At 38.6% G+C, this 17,960-nt stretch overlaps 1 protein-coding gene across 1 annotated transcript in view; it reads left to right on the forward strand.

Moving 5' to 3' along the window:
* SPAG17 (sperm associated antigen 17) overlaps positions 1-17,960 on the forward strand; it is a gene marked incomplete at both ends in the record, with an annotated part of 215,536 nt that overhangs the window by 122,828 nt on the left and 74,748 nt on the right. Inside the window, 6 exon segments of the mRNA XM_082833052.1 lie at positions 2,322-2,558; positions 4,073-4,184; positions 6,309-6,464; positions 7,804-7,917; positions 15,158-15,333; positions 17,288-17,405. Coding sequence (XP_082689178.1) covers positions 2,322-2,558; positions 4,073-4,184; positions 6,309-6,464; positions 7,804-7,917; positions 15,158-15,333; positions 17,288-17,405 — 913 coding nt within the window.

Here is a 17,960-nt window from a genome sequence, read left to right on the forward strand (position 1 = left end):
TTATTCTAAATTTTACTGATATATGGTATGTATAGCACACAATTTACAAATAATAAAATAGGTAATACTCTTTATTGTAAATTCCATTTAGCCAGTGGATTCTCACAGAATTGCTTTCATTGATTTTTACTAAGCTCTTACATCTTTAGCCAGCCTATAGTTGCAATTGACAAACAAGTGTAGTGCCACAATGAATGCTGATTGATATTTTCATTTACATAAGCAAGTAAGACAAAAGTGAGCAACAGAGGGATATGTCTCACTTATTCACCTATGATATTAGCAACTTCTTTGCTGAATCAGGTAATAGTTTTTAAATACTCGAAGAATATTTCCTCAATTTTTTTTGTGCTAGTTACAGTGTAACAGCTCAAAACACAGCACACTGCATTATTAACATCTTCTCCATCATTTTTTAAAGTCTATGTAGTCAACGAGTAGTCAATAAATCCCTGATTTGTAGCATTTGCTGATATCTGTAGTGTAAATACTCCCATCATGGCTGACTTCAAGCTACTGATAAGATGTCACTGTATGTGGAGTTGGAAACAATATGCAGTAGCACACTGTTATAATTCTACCATACAGGTACAATTTACATAGATAACCCCAAGAGCATAGATCAGGGGTCCCCAACCCCCAGGCCGCTGACCACTACTGGTCCTCGGCCTGTTAGGAACTGGGCCGCTGTGAGAGCTGTGGGCGGGCGAGGGAGGGAAGCTTCATTTGCTGCTCCCTTTCACTCCCCATCGCTCACATTACTGCCTGAACCGTCACTCGCATTACCTCCTGAACCACCCGCCACCCAGCCCTGTCCGTGGAAAAATTGTCTTCCATGAAACCGGTCCCTGGTGCCAAAATGGTTGGGGACCAATGGCATAAATCATAGTTAAATGTAACAAAGTAGTTAGGAAAGTGGTACGTTTTGAGTGTTTATTGCCTTTGTTTTTAATGGTATTTTATTGTGCATTTGTATCATTTGATTTTAATAATGGATGTGGTTAAAACTGACTCGCAAAATTCCTGAAAGTTTAGCAATAAACTCTTCCAAGTCAATATGACCCCAGGTCCAGCACATCACTATCATTTCCTGGGTTTGATTCACTGGTTAGTGTCTTTCATCAGCTCTGGAAATGTCTCATCCATTATCTGTTCAAATACTGCCTTTTCAAAACTCCTATTCCATTTCCAATAGGGCTTTCAAACTCACTGATTTTTGATACTCTCTTGTTTTTACTGATACTTTTGATGCCTCCTTTTCTTTCTTTAAGCGTATTAAAATATTTATTTTATATTCTCTGATAATTCCAATATCTGCAGTCTTTGCAAATTAATTTCAGAGTTTGTTTCTTCTTCAGGTTTTTGATTTTGACTTAGTTCCTCAGATTTTGTGATTTTCCTTTGTGAACTCACATTTTGCCCACAATCTTTTCAGGATACTTTTAAGGTGATGTACATTTTGGCCACAAATCTATGTGAGGACAGGCTTGTGGTTAAGCGTTCTCAGGGCCAATTTCCTCCTGCCCTCTCTGCTCCTACTTTAACTCAGGGCCAGGGAAGCTGACTAGCTTTCATGATTTTACTCTATGGGGCAAGATTTTTTTCTAGTTCACTCAGTGAAGGTGTCATTTTAAAAAAATACCCATGCTATTCACAGGTCTCTGATCTCCTGGGTTCTGGCTCTAGTCCCTATAACTCCCAAAACCCAAGTTCTTGGCTTCCAGGGATGGGCAGATAACCCTGGGAAACTGCTGTTTTCAGTGCTTCCTTCCCTCATTGAATTAGTGCTTTCTCATATTTTTTACTTTGCTGCCAACATTGCTATGCATTACAATGCATTGCATTACATTGCTATGCATTACAATGATGATTTGATATTTTAGCCATCATTTCTGAAATATTTTATGCCAGGAATGTTTCTTTGTACATCTTGTCTACCATACTGCTGATTAACCATGTTTAGAACCTAAATTGGGGATTGGATTCTTGTGGAAAAGTATAAGAGCCAGGGAGACCAGCTAAGAGGCTGATGCAATAGTTCAGGTTAAAGATGAAAAGACCTGAAGTAAAGAAAATTTCAACAGAGGGTGAGAGAAAAAGCTGAAGTGAAGAGAGATCTCTGCAGAGGATTGGCAGGGTTTAGCATACAGAAGTTGGGTGAGAGAAAGAGAATCAAGGATGACACCACAATTTCTAGCTCAGTATTTTGATCCATCAGAGATACAGCTTATAAAAATCATGTTAAATATTCTCCAGAGTGAACCTGAATAGGATCAGATTTGTTTCAAAATCCTATTAATTTTTTAAAAATGTGTTTACAGGCATGGAAAGAACAAGATAGGTTAGCTGAAGAGGAACGCTTAAAGGAAGAAAGAAAAGCAGAAAAGAAGAGTAAGGACTCTGGTAAAAAGAAAGGCAAGGAAAAACTAGAGAAAGAAGATAGTAGGAATTTCAAGAGAGAAAATTTTTTAAAGGAGAAATTGGAAGAAGAGCAAATAAAGATCCTGGAAATAACAGAGGAGCCCCTCCAGGAACCAGAACCTGAGATCGTTTACTCGGTAAAATCAATTTTCTAAAAAGCTCCTTTGGGTCATTCCTAATTGTTTGGGGAAGAACACAGCTTCTGTAGAAACATAAGGTTTTCAGTCTTCACTGCCACCACAGAGGCCTTGGGGTTTCTTCTAGTATAGAAGATCTCAGACCTGCAGTCCATCCTGTGATACCTAGGACCTTCTTTGCAGCTGATCATCAAGACAGGAACACCCTTAGGCCAGTTTTTCTTGAGTGCCATGAAGCTAGGTTTCTAGGGGTGGTAAAGATGGAAATTTGACACAAAAGCATTCACTTAGGTGTATGTAAATAAGCAACTGTGATAGGTCAGCATTGTATCAAACCAAACTTGGGTCCACTTGCCTGCACACAGTAACGCCAGTCTACTGACACCGGGTTGTGGTGAAGGAAAGTGCAACGTTTATCGCAGGGCACCAAGCAAGGAGTCCTGGGCAGCTAGTGCTCAAAGCAACCAACTTCCCAATGGGTTTCAGGAAAGCATTTTTAAAGGCCAGGTGAGGGAGGGAAGTCACAGGGTATGTGACCATCTCCTGCAGACTTCTCTGATTGGTTGATGGTGAGGTAACAGGGCAGTGTCACAGGGGTTAACATTATCAATCCTTAGGCACCAGTAGGTCTGGGGGCTATGGTGCTCATGGTCATCAAGTACAATAATAGTTCATTTCTTCCATTTGGTGCTGGTTTTAGTATCTGTAAGGCAACTCAGGAAATGTGCCTCAAATACTATTATCTAGGTACTTCAGAGGAGCTAAAGCAGAGGATATGGGGGAGGAGTCTGTCCCAGGAAGGCCCATAGAGTCCTGCTCAGTTACAATAGTGGACAAAGAGGTTGGCTTTTTCTGTCTCAGATGATGGGACTTGCTGAGTACATTGGGTTATCTCTCTGTATGCACCCACGTTACTTGCCTGTATGCTTTTGTGAAACCTTCCCTTTGCCAATCTCTCCCTCAAGCTGTTTTATGAGAAAAACCTAATCAGAAAAAAAAAAAAGATGGGAAAAAAAGTAACAGCCCTTGTCCTTTCTAGTTACTACTCTGAGCCAGTTGTTCTCAAGCTTTAGCCTGCATCAGTATCACTTGGAGCTCTATTAGCGACACTTAGTAAAAAAAAAAAAAGTCTTTAACACTTGACCTTCTAAAATGTAAAGTACCAATACTCCTCAGTATATTAGCTCTCTTTAAACAGGAAATTAACAGCCGATGAAGGAGAAATTAATAACTTTTTGCACTGCCTTGGCAATAGTCCAGTGATTTGAATTGCACTGGGTTATGAGGATGCTCCAGTGAACAGAGTTTAAAATCATGTACCTTCTTTAATTCTACCTGTCATTATAACACTACAGGAGGTGCCAAAGATAAGATGGACACTGGCCTCTGAGTCTACAAAGTGACAAATCATTTAGCAGAAATTAGGCTTATGGCAGCTTTAACTGGCTCACATGGATGACCTAATTTTTGTCAATTGCCATTCCACACTCAAAGCATGATGTTTTCTTTTCTAGTTTCGTGGATACAACATGGGAGAAGTACCAGTCCAAATCTCAGGAACAAATTATTATCTGTATCCTTCCGATGGAGGGCAGATTGAAGTAGAAAAGACGACATTTGAAAAAGGTACATTTTGAAAGCAGCTGGTTAATGGTTTGGAAGATATTAACCCATTTCAGATAATCCTGGGGCCTTGTACTCCTGAGTATGATACGTGAGAATAGTAGTGTGCCCCCAGTGATTCATTTATGCACAACGTTCCCCACTTTCAGACTTCACACTCTTCTGTTGTAATAGCCTCTGCAAGGCACAGGCCAGCCGTGAGGTTACCTGGGCACACTAAGACAAACATTCCAGTTGTTAAAATATGAAAATATTTCCATAGGATTGGAAAATAGTATAATAGTAACTGCAGTAAGCAAATCGTTACTTAATAATGTTAATTACAACACATAGTGTTATCTCAGAAACTAAGCACATACTGTGAATTTAGAGCAAATTCCTGATTTGGTTTCTGGAGCACAGAGTTTGGGGGCCTGCTGCCAATATCCAGTTATTTTTGCTATAAAGAAATTGCCTCTGGATTCAGAAGTCATTAAGTGGGAGGGAGGTCTTGGAGATGAGCTGAGGAGGACCTAGTCTGGAAAAAGGAAATGTTTCATTCTCCCCAAGGGAAGAGCAGATCTGGGCTCTAGGGAACTTACTGGGGACATCTTGTAGAGCTTCTCTTTTCACTTTGCTTTAAAGATTTCTTAGGATGGGTTTGAGGACCTGGGTTTTATTTGACAGCTTATTGTCTAGTAGGGAGCTGTGGTCTCTGAGAGCTGGGAAAAGTCAGTGGGGAGGGAGTGTAAGCAAGATCCTGTTTAATGTCCACAAGATTATGCAACCCAACAAGGGACACCAGGACTCCTCCCATCCACACTCTGCCTGCGACACCAGCCCGCCCCTTCTCACTCCCTACCCTTCCTCCAGCCCTCTCTTAATTTTCCTTCCTTCCTTCCTCCCTTTCTCCCTTCCTCCCTTCTTCCCTTCCTCCCTCCCTTCCTTCCTTCCTATCATCAAATGACCATCAATTTAATGAGGAAATCATTACAAGAGTGGGAACGCTATTCCCTATTTGGAATCATGGCTCAAGCATCATTAGATAGTAACTGCCACATCAAACAAAAGATCCTACTAATGATTTTTAAACTAAAAAGGCCTACAAATTATTCAAATTATTTAAAGAATGGTTTGTGGTACAACTTATATCAAATGCCAGACTGTTTTATTATATAAAGTTTGTTTATTTAAAACATGAAAGGGGGGACTTCCCTGGCGGTCCAGTGGTGAGGACTCCAGCTTCCACTGCAGGGGGCGGGCTTTGATCCCTGGTCGGGAACTGAGATCCCGCAGGCCACTTGGTGCAGCCAAAAAAAATAAATAAAAATAAAGACATTTAAAACATGAAAGGGATTTTTATTAATAGATAGGTGTGCATAGTTATTTATATTACAATATTTTTTAGTGTTTAATATTTTGAATATCAACCCTGGGTGTAGGGTACAAATAGTAGTAACTAAAAATGGAACTCAGAATCACAGAACTGAGAAAAGCACTGGACTCAAGTTTTAAAATGCTATGTTCCATTTTCAGTAACCGTTCTTTACTCTTATCAATATTTGCATATGCATGTAATATATATGTTTCAGATGGTTCATAGTAAGTACATTTTTATCTTAATTCTATCAACTTTGAGATATGATCATTCAATGAAAGTTGAAAAGGAAAGGCTGGGTTAAAAAAAAAGAAAAAAGCTGGAAGAGGAGACAAAGAATGAGTCAGAACACTAGCAGAAAATGTTTTGTTTGGGAAATTCTTATATGTTCCTACTAACAATAATAACTACTGTAACTAACGTTTATGCAATTCTTTATCAATTACAAAATCCTTTCACGTTAACCATCATGTGTGATTGATCATAAAGTTGAGTATAGGTATACCTTAGCCAATTTACTCTCCCTTCTGTAATTGGATTTTAGGTATGAGCAGAAAGTCTGCAAACATCTCCCTGATCCACCTGCTGTTCCTTCCTGGAATTCCACCAACACTTTTTTCTTTTAGGTATCTTTTTATAAAAGTAGTGACATCCCTAGGTATTTCTAGTCCCTGACTTAAATGCTATGCTGCATTACTTAGAGGTCTTATCACAGAGCTTAATTGGGGCATCACAATCAGCCCATTTTCTATCCCATGATTCTTCTCCAGGCCCAACTTTTATCAAAGTGAAAGTGAAAAAGGACAAGCACAATTTTTTAATTCATTTAAGAGACCCTAAGAAAATTTTGAAAAAGGAGAAAAAAGAGGATTATCCTTCAGAAGATGAGGAAGGAGAAGGAGAAGGAGAGCAACATTTTGAAAAAGGTAAGCAGCTGCATCTTTGTGGCAGTGGGTATCAGTACTTCCACCATAGGTCAAACCTATCCACCTAACAGAAACACATGCATCCCTGGCAGGTAGCATGTGTAATTTTTACAGATGATAACTGAAGTGTTTTGCCATCTTGTTTATATACACTTTCCCTAATGTAAAGGGGATATACATCATATACATAGCCCGTCTATAGTGGGCTGCTTACTTGGTTTTGCCTCTTCTGGGAGCCCAGCTCTTGATTCCAGCTGACATGCAGAGTCTACCTCGCCTGGCTACCTTTTTGTAGCAACATTGAGTTTGCAATGTCCTTTCTGTTCTGAATTTTGTTTAATGCACTGTACCAAGTGCAATCTCTAGGACTCAGGTCCTTATTAATTGATTCCTACTGAAGGTTTGGCTTCTCTGCAATATTGACTGCGAATGATAGGGTTTCTATCTATGATCTATCACTTGGATCTCCATGTAGTATCAATTTTCTTAAACTGCAAGAACAAGAAAAAAATCCTAAATTTGGCCATGAGCATCTCGACCTGCTTGTAGATGAGAGTTCCAAGTGGATGTCCATTGATCATACACCATGAAACTTCTTGATAACACCATTTAACATGTCCCGGGAACACCAGCTGGAAAAATTAATTGCTTCTTGCCCAGTGTAGGTTATACCTGCAAATGGAGATGAGTTAATTAATAAAATGCTTTTGGACTCAAGTTAGTAATAAGTAATAAGATCAATAACTAAATCTAGCTAATAAATTTAGTTATAGTCACAGTGTTTTATAAATTCAAGGTAAGAATACAATGTTTGACAAGTTTGAATGTACCCAAGAACTTAAAAACAGAAATTTAAAAATTACTCTTCTTTGTTTTATCTGATATAAAAATATATGGTTTAGTATAAAATTTAGGAAATATAGGAATACTTTAAAAAGATGACATTTGCTCATAATTCTACCATCCCAGCAGTAACCACTATTCACAGTGTATGTCTTTCACTTTATCATGATGAGCAGTTTCCTATTCATTAAATATTTTAAAAAATCATATTATAATAACTGTATGGTGCATAATCTATAAAAATATCAAACCACTATGCTGTGTACCTGAAACTAATGTAGGTCAATTATACTTTGATTAAAAAATATATATCTAAAGATTAAAAAAAAAAGACTTTAATGATTTCATAATAATTCATTGGTATATGTACATATCATAATTTACTTAATCATATCCATGCTTTTACATATTTGGGTGATTTCCACTTCACACTGAGTTTTGCTTACATTTCTTTTTGATAAAACAAAAATGTTCTTGATTTGATTTTATCTTTTAGAAGAATCAAATGCAGAGAATAAAGCTGTCAGCAAGTTTGGATCTTTTTCTGCCACCTTGGAAAATGGAATCTGCCTCTCAATAAGTTACTATGGATCGAGTGGAATGGCGCCAGGTGAATTAAACACAACAGAAAGGATAAGTGTCCCGTGACCAAGGGCAGCTGCCCACCCTCCATCAGCTTACTTGTTGATAAACATGTTCTGATTTAATGCCCCTCATTTCCTGAGCAGTGGGAATATATGTGTGTGTACATACATATGTGTGTGTACATATGTATGTACATATATAATCTTGCATATGTAGAAAATAACAATAGTTTGACATTTTAAACAGCACTTTTCATACATATAATCTCACATATAACCACATGTACATACATATAAGTTATCTTGGTTAACTAACCCATGAAAATAAGTCTGTTAGCTGGTACCAAAAAAAACATGATTTGCCAAAGAATCCTCTTGATTTTCTACAGAATAATATTTCTATGAATCCTGTGTTTATGGAACTCCTCAATGTGCTTCAGAACATTAATCTTAAAGGAGCCATTCATTGGACATCTTGAAGGATTTATTTACCCTACTCTTAATAAACAAATTCTCCAACTGGAAGCTATTTCCTTACAAACCACAAAATGACCTGTCACTTTACCAAGAACCAGTTAGGAAATCTTGTGGGTTCTCATGCATTTTACAGGGATCTAACCACAAGAGATTAAAAAAAAAAAGCTTTATAAAATCAAAAGGTAATCCCTATGTTGTGTGACCTTAAACTACATGTGAATTGTGGCGATCCAATTATCTGCCGTACTATGTAGTTTCATTTCTCTAGAGACAATATTCCCATGGATCATTAATCCATGTTTCTTACCTTGTGCCAAGTATTGTAGTACTTTAGTGGGTTAGAGAGCCCATTAAATTTGTTAGTATTTTTGCTTTATTTGGGGGTTTGACTTTTAATTTTGTAGTTGATTCATTTTTAATCCAACACTTGGAAAAGTCATTTGTTGCCTAACAAATTATGTATTAAAATCCACAATCACACACAGTCACTAACAAACCATACTCCTACTGAACAAGGTTATCATTATTTTACATTTAGATATTTACACTCTATATCAACTATGTTGCTGCTATTTTCTAAGTGATTTACTTATTCTTGATCTAATCCTTAAATTAATATGTAATCTTTCCATTTAATACAGATGTTCCTAATTTCAGTTTATAGGTACTGCGTTTGAAAATGTTTATAGTGTAGATAATAAGTAATGTTTTACTTCCTGTATATTAAAAAAGTTGAAGGCATGAGTCTTTGTAAAAAATATATTATAAATTCCTTAAGGATGCATATAATACTAATATTTAAGAACGTTTATCTGCTAGTGGCTAAACAAATTTCCAATCCAATTCCCCCCTCTTAATTCAATATATACAGCTCTCTAGAGCTTATTGATCTTGCTTGACTGAAACTTATGCCCGTTGATTATGATATTACTTTATGCTTCCAATTTCCTTCTCTCCACGGCCCCTGACAACCACCATTCTACTCTTTGATTCTATGAATTCAACTATTTTAGATACCTCACATAAGTGGAATCATGCAGTGTTTGTCTTTCTATGACTGGCTTATTTCACTTAGCATAATGTGCTCAAGGATCATCACATTGTTACACATTACAGAATTTCTTTCTTAAGACTGAACAGCATTCCACTGAATGTGTACAGCACATTTTATTTATCCAGTCATCTGTCAGTGGACATTTAGGTTATCTCCAGCTCTTGGCTACCCTAGTCTTCTTTGTGCCTTTCAGTTTCTTGATGAATTGTGCTCTCTCTTGTCTCTGACCAATTGCCCATGTTTTGCCCCTTGCTCAGAATTCTTTCTCTTGCTACGTACATCACCACTTTCAACAATGAACTTCCTCCTATACTTCAAGACTCAGATTACAGGTTACTTGCTCTGAGGAATGCTTCACCCATGTGAACTGGGTCTTTGGAGTTGAGTGGAAATTGCTTAGGCAAAGAATCAAAGGAAGGGAATTCTATACCAGGAATAGCATGTGCAAAAGCTCAGTAGTGTAAAAGCATGACACGTTTGTGGAAAAGCAAACTGCACAGTACAGTCAGTCCTCTGTATCCCATATCCATGGGTTCTGAATTCGCAGATTCGACCAACCTTGAATTGAAAATATTATTTTTTAAAAAATTCCAGAAAGTTGCAAAAAGCAAAATTTTGCCCCCAAATTTGCCCCAGGCCGATCACTATGCTGAAGCCACATGAATGAAGTGATGTGTAGGCACACCCTACTGTGGCCACCTACCACGTCACAGACCTGCACTCTCTCCAGTGCTCATTGTCTGAGCATTGCTGGTCTGGTGCCCCGTTTGTTTGCTACTTGTATTGTGTGCTCATGCTTGGTTTCTGTGAAAAATGGCTCCCAAAAAGCAGTTAAGTGGTCAAAACAATTCCTCAAATGCCAAGAGAGAGCAGAAAGTGCTGTCTCTCGACAAGAAAATACAGATCTTTGATCTTCTGAAAAGTGGCGTGTGGCTTGCCAAAGTGGGATGTAAGGTCACTAAGAACAAATGGAACATTCTCACAGTAAAGCAGAAAGAAGCCGAAGTTCATGGAAGGGTTAGAGCTGCCCCTACAATGGCAAAAATGGTCTCGCAGGTTCATGACAAAGTGCTTACAAAGTGCTTGTATTTTGTATGTGGCTAGGGGACATGTTACAGAAGTATGTCCCTTTGGATGGCAAAATTACTTAGCCTCTGTGTGCACTGTTGTGAGGGGTGAGGAGAGTGAGAGGAAGGAGTTTAAGGGCACTAATAGATGGCTGGTTAGCTGGTAAAATGCTACACCCTCAAGAACTTAAAGATCACAGGAGAATCGACATCGGCCAGTGCCAAAGCAACATCAGTGTTCCCAGAAGAACTCAAGAAGAGAAAGGCTACCTTCTAGAGCAAGTCTTCAATTGTGATAAAACAGGCTGATGCCCAGTCGTACCTACATCCGTCAGAATGCCGAGCAGACCCTGGGGTTCAAGGACTGGAAAGCTTACCTTACTCTCGGGCTGTGTGGCAATGCAGCAGGTCACATGATCAAGCCTAGTCTATGAGCAAACAACTCCTGGGCCCAAAAGAACAAAAACAAAAATTGTCTATGCTGTTCTGGCAGCACAACAGGAAAGCTTGGGTGACAGCTGTCTTGTTCTTGGAATGGTTGCACCAGTGCTTCATTCCTAAAATGAAGAAATACCTCAAAGAGAAAGAGCTACCATTCAAGGTGCTCCTCATAATTGACAATGCTCCCAACTAACTCAATTTCTCTGCCTCATGGACAAGGAAGTGGAAGTGATGTTCCTGCCTCCTAACACTGTGTCACTGCTGCAGCCACTCAATCAAGGCATCATCGAGGACATTAAGGCAACTTATACCTGCCTCACCTTCAGGAAGATTCATGCTGCCCTTGGTGCTAACCCTGATTGCAACATTGTGTATTTAGGGACTTCCCTCGTGGTGTAGTGGTTAAGAAACCGCCTGCCAATGCAGGGGACACGGGTTCCATCCCTGGTCCAGGAAGATCCCATATGCTGCAGAGCAGCTAAGCCCGTGCACCACAACTACTGAGCCCGTGTGCTGCAACTACTGAAGCCCACGCTCCTAGAGCCCGCACTTGGCAACAAGAGAAGCCACTGCAATGAGAAGCCCGCGCACCGCAATGAAGAGTAGCTCCTGCTTGCCACAACTAGAGGAAGCCCACGCACAGCAACAAAGACCCAATGCAGCCAAAAGTAAGTAAAAAAATAAATAAATTTATTAAAAAAATAGTGGATTTATGGAAGAGCATCACAATTATGGTTGGAACTGTGCTTACTGCAGAGGCTGTAGGTGCCCTAAAGCCTAAGACAGTCAATGCATGTTGGAAGCCATTATGGTGTGAGGTAGTCGATGATCTCAGGGGCTTCCCTACTATTGATGTAGAAATCAGGAATATCTTGAATGTTGCAAGGGAAGTTGGGTGGGGGGGAGGCTTCTTTGACATGATCTAGGGTGACATCAAGGAACACATAGAAGAGTATAGAGGAATCCTTACCAACAAGGAGCTCAAAGATCTGCCGAAGTCATCTACAGATGATTTTTTCTACAGAGAAAATTTAGAGGAAGCAGAGCCATCAATTTGGACACGTGAAAATATTGCAGTGCTTTTTCAATAGGTGCAAGTGTTAAAGGATATGATCCTCAAGTACAATCCTTTGATGGACTGAAGCCTCTGTGGTATCCAAGGTATAGCAGTATGCCAACAATCATTGCAAGACTTGTTTGATGATGCAAAGAAGAGGAAGAAACAGCTTCCTATAACAGTGTTTCTAACTAAAGCATCTGCAGTTGTGAAGCCTAGAACTTCAATGCTTTAAGATCCTCAGCCCTCAACCTCTAGATATCCTGACATTAGTATTATTGAGCCTCCTCCAAAGTGACAGTGTCAGCAATTGGAACCCAATTCTCCTGACTAGATAATCCTTCTGACATCCTGTCAGAAGACTTAACTCAGCCTGATGTCTCATCACTTACCTAGAGTGCCACACATCTCATCGCCTTGCCACATCAGTACCATAGACACCATATAGCAATCATCGTCATCATCATCATCATCATCATGCAAGGGTAATCAAAACAGGAGAACTAGGGTTTTGGTGATTGTTAACACTATGTGTGTGTGTGTGAGAGAGAGAGAGAATTAATATTTTTTCTATGATTATATTTTCTATATGTATTTTAGATAGTCTATGTTTTATTCCATGTATTTCTCTTTTGGGTCATTAAACAAAAGCCATCTGTAAGTGTTGAAAGAAAGATAATGTTATGTTGTTGCTGACGTGTACCGTGTAGTTAAGCACATGATGGTTGCATGATTCCGTCTGTACTGAACATGTACAGACTAATTTTTTTGTCATTATTTCCTAAATGATGCAGTATAATAACTATTTTATAGCATTTACATTGTATTAGGTATTATAAGTAATCTAGAAATGATTTAAAGTATATGGGAGAATGTCCATAGGTTATATGCAAATAAATACTACACTATTTTATATAAGGGACTTGAGCATCCACAGATATTGGTATCCATGGGGTGTTCTGGGACCAACCCCCTGTGTATACTGAAGGACAACTGTATAAAGTACAGCTTGTATGGAAGTGTTTTGTGGCAAATGCCTTTCTTCTGGGTTCCCCTGTCATTCTGTACTTTTCCTATCACGGGCTTAACACATGACATTGAATACCTGAGGTTGTCTTCATCTGAACTTCTCATTACGTTACAAGTTCCTGATGTCTCACTCATCACTGGTTACCCAATGCATGGTACATAGTAGTAGGTACTCAGTAAATATTTACTGATTGAGTAAATGGATGGGGATGAGAGGGAGGAGTTTCCAGCTGCCTCTAACTAGATGCCATTCGCTATTTATATTCTGTACTTGCTATGAGTCAGGCATCTTGCTGGCACTGAGTCACTAAGATGAATAAAACCATGTTACAGCTACTCAAAGAATTTATTGTCTAATGGGAACAGAAACCATAAATAGTGAAATAACTGCATAAGTGCTAGAAATTATATATAAACCAAGTACTGGGGACAGCCAGAAAATACTTGAGAGAGAAAGCATAGCATCTGAGATGAGACTTCATAGGTGAGTAGGAATTATCCTGACAAAGCAGCAAGGAAAGGGAATTCTAGACAGTAAGAACCATTTGTATAAATACACAGTTGGGTAAAAGCATGACATCTTTACAGAAAAATGAGAGGTTGAGTGTGACTGGAGTGGAGGAGGGTGAGCATTGTGTGTCCTATAAGATTTGTGAGTGCCAGAGTTTTTCAAGTACGAAAAGGGAAGTGACATGAGAAGATTTCATTTTAGGAATATAATCATAGTGATAGTTTGGAAAGTACACTGAGGTGGTGGTATTAGGAAACTGCTACAAAACATCAAGCAAGTGAATAAGAATATGAACTAAGGTGGTAGGAATAGATAGGAGAGGCATGATTTGAGAGAAATATCTGAGGGCTCCGTGACTGGTTGGATGTATAGGGTGAGTCCAAAAGAGAAAATGCATACAATCTCAATGTCTAACTTGAGAAACAAAGTGCATGATTGGTCATGGCATTGACTGAGGTTGAGAACATAGGAGGGAGGGTTATCTGCTTGGAAGAGGAGAGACTTACTGATTTTGAAATGTCTCCAGTACCACAAGCAGGGGTAGATGTCTAAGAGCAGTTGGAAATGCAGATCTGAAGCTGAGAAGAAAGCTTGTGCCCGGAGATGTAAATTTTGCAGTCATTCAAATGTAGATGACAGCTGGAGCCCCAGTAGTGAACAAGATACTCAGATCTAATAGAGATAATAAAGGCTCTCAGCCCTCACTGTGTATCACTATCACATGTGATTGTGTTTCACAACTATAAATGCCTGGGCCTCGTCCCCAGAGAGTCAAGGTGGGGGCCTGAGCATTTCGTTTAATTCCATGAAAAATGATTATGTGCAGCCAGAGTTGAGAACATCTGTTGTGTAATGAGAAGGGGGAAAAAAACTGGGACCTACCAACATTTAACAAAGAGGAAGAGTTAGTAAAGGAGACTGCGAAAAAAATAACCAAAGAGGTAAGAGGAGATCCAGGTGGGAGTGTTACCCTGGAACCCAGAAGAGAATATAACCTAAGACGTAAGGGGATGCTTGGAAGTTTCCAACATAGTTCCTCCATGGATTGGCTCTCCTTTTAGAATTCTAACAATCCATTAAACCCAGAATAAAATCAGTCTTCAATAAGAAAACTTCTTTTATCATCTCAGCCAGAAAGAATCTATTTCTTTTCTAAATTTCCTTGTTTGTATCCCTTATGTTTCTATTTAATATGTCCTTGTATTGAAGCTATTTGAGTACAGATCTTATTTAGACTATTTTGACTTCATAAGGTCCTTTATTTTTCTTTTTCATTATTATCCACTGCTCCACACGTTTTACATATGAGCCTCAATAAATATTTCTCAAAAAAATGAAGAGATGGTTACTGCCCTATCATTAGGAGTTTACAATCTAGATAGGGAGGCAAGAGTGTGTGAAATCATGACTCAATCAAATACATCAAAGTATTAAGTGCCTCAAATTTCTAAGCTACAATTTTGATTTCCAAATCAACTACATTACCCCTGAAACCTATCCAACTGATCAATCCTACTCAGCAAGGTAAAAATTGCCAAGTGGTATAAATGTTTGAGATGTAAATTTTATTTAACAAACATATCAAATATAAATGTCTAATTTACTTGTTTTCTCCTCTTTCTCTTTATAGAGGATAAGGATCCTAACTTGGAAGCAATGTTGAATATCCCATCAGCACATACTCCAACAGTAATTCCTGTTATAGTGAGTATTCCTCAAAGCAAAGGAAAAGGGAAAACAAAAAGCAAAGAAAAATCCAAAGAATCTCTTAAAGAAGAGGAGCTCCCAAAGGAAGAAGAGAAAAAGGTAAGTGGACCTTGCCATGTATTCCCAAACTCTGCTTCTGCCTCAATGTTAACTTTTTTTAAATCATGAGTTATGTCAATAGTGTTATTACAGTGCATATATTTTACTGTGCAGATTCAGTAACACTCCTTGTACTTTCAGTTTTGAATGGACAAGAAGAGGTCTGCGCACAGGAGTTGAATTCCCACACCAGGAGACATACTGTCTTAAACAAACTGTCTCAGGTCATTCATTTCAAACTCAGAATAACTAGTTCAACCATTTTTCCACATTGAATCTTGGATGTTCTTTGCTTAGATGGTCAAGTTCCTACCAGTCCTTATTTTCAATACTGAATTTAATTCCATTGAGATAAACAACAATTGGAAGGGGAGGATCTCTAACTAAATAGTGGAAACACTTCTGTTAGGTAGATCTGGACTTAGATATTGATGTACTAAGAATTCAGCAAGACTAAAGGACAACCCACTTCCAGTTAAAGAGCAGTCCACCCTCTACCTCTAACCCTTCACCATATGCAAACAAGCGCGCGCACACACACACACACACACACACTCACACACTTGAGAGCTCTTTGACTCTAAACGTTTTCCTAATAGAAGTATATAGATCAAAAGAGTTTCTAAAAGAATGACAAGAAGGAAACTACTGATCAAATCTTGACTCTTTCAGTTTTACTAGTACAGTTGTACAGTTTGTACAATGTACAAATTCTCAACTTATTAGAAAAAAAGTGTTAAAAAGTGATCAGGGACCTGGATTTCAGAGCCTGACCCTTTGAAAGTTATGGGGTTTGAATGTTACTTGGCCTCTGCACCATATTGACACAGCTTTACTAGATGAGGTTTCTCAAGCTAGGACACTTGACCCTTAAGTAGAAATGTTCAAGTACTGAGTAGAGTATCCCCAGGTAACTCATTAATTTAGCTGAAAGCAATTTGGTGGCAAACCAGTCGGTCCACCCAACATTTTTTTAAGTTGATGACAATGAAAGGGTGGGGGATAATTACTGGTTTTGAGTGTAATGATACATTTGTCATGGCTTGTTTGTGTCTTTGAGCAGTATTTTTCATTTTACAGAATTTCATAAGCTTTTACCTCTTAATTTTGCTTTGTGTTTTTAATTGATTTTCAGCCAATGATCCAGATTTTATTCTCTATTAATAACAAAGGCAGAACAACCTAAATGATCAACAGTAGAGGACTAGAGAGAATAAATTAAAGATCCAACACTGGGGGATCAGTTGGAATGATTTTAGTCGCGAGCCGCTGAGCAAATCAACTGGAAAAACTGAAAGGATTATCGTTAGGGGTGGGTTGGAAGTAACCGAATAATTTTCATCCTGGAGTACGTATAACCAAACAAGGGATTCAGGCATAGTGAGCATAAAATTATTTAGAATCTGTTAAGTAGACACACCCAAACCCTCATTAAAACTTATAAATAATCTTTTTTATTGTGTTTTATTATTTTTACTTACTAAAAAAGCAGTGTATGCTCATTATAGAAAAATAAAGACACATATCCTAATAGCATAATGTCTCTAGCATCCAAACTGTAAGAATCACACAAGGAAGGTGGTGGGGATCTTGGTCAGCCCTTACATCTACATGTCCAAACTGAGGCATCTTTCAAGGCCTAGTTCAAGCTTCAGCTCCTCCATGATCCTTTCCTAGTCTCATTAACTTTGATATCTCCCTTTTCTGAGGAAAGATGTGCCAACCATTTGGTACTGTTATTTAGCTGTTTCATATGTCTGTGTGCCATTCTACAGGCAAAATATCAATTGCACAAAGGTAGAGACTCATGCATCCTTATAGGCTCCACTGCAGGGCTCACTAGTCCTGGGCAAGTCATAGTCTAAGCATTCATCAAGTCTTTGTTTAGTCATAATAAATCAATATCTCATTGAGAAAATGACAGGAAATTATTCACACGTGGAACTATTTACAGGAAGAAGTAGAACCAGAACCTGTTTTACAAGAGACTCTTTATGTTCCCACCTTCCAAAACCTGAACGTGTCTTGCCCCAGTGGGCTCCAAGTGACCTTCATTGGGCAAGAGTCCCCAGGTGAGTGCTGGCCAGGAGGATGAGGAGGCAGGGGGAAAAAAAGTCATATAGAAAACACTTCAGTCACCATTGAAACTGTGTATTTTCCTACCAGTTAAATAAACTTGTTGATAATGAATAATAGGCTAATAACAATCATGACCACCATTTTTGAGCACTTACTGTGGGCCAGGCACTATCTAAATACATGACAAAATACAACTACTATAAACTAAGTCCTAATAATTTCCTTTCACAAAATAAAGAAATCGAGGCATCAGAAGGTTCAGTAACTTACCCCAGGTCACTCAGTTCCTAAGTGGCAGAGATAAAATGCCATTCTTGGTCCAGTGGTGGCAAAGCCAATGCTCTTAATAACTACTGTGTGGTCCTGTGTCCTTCCTCTACAAAGGGCCACAGGAACAGAACTTTGCTGGTCTGATCAAAACAAAGGACGGTGAGCACAGAGTAGGTAAAGATAAGTTCAGGTTAAATGGATGAAGAAAACCAGTCTCATTCCCAGGTATCAATATATACTTTTATAGGGTCTCTTACTTCTGTTGATTCTGTACGTGG

The sequence above is a fragment of the Leucopleurus acutus genome, assembly GCF_964270905.1.
Source record: "Leucopleurus acutus genome assembly, chromosome: 2".
NCBI lineage: Eukaryota > Metazoa > Chordata > Mammalia > Artiodactyla > Delphinidae > Leucopleurus > Leucopleurus acutus.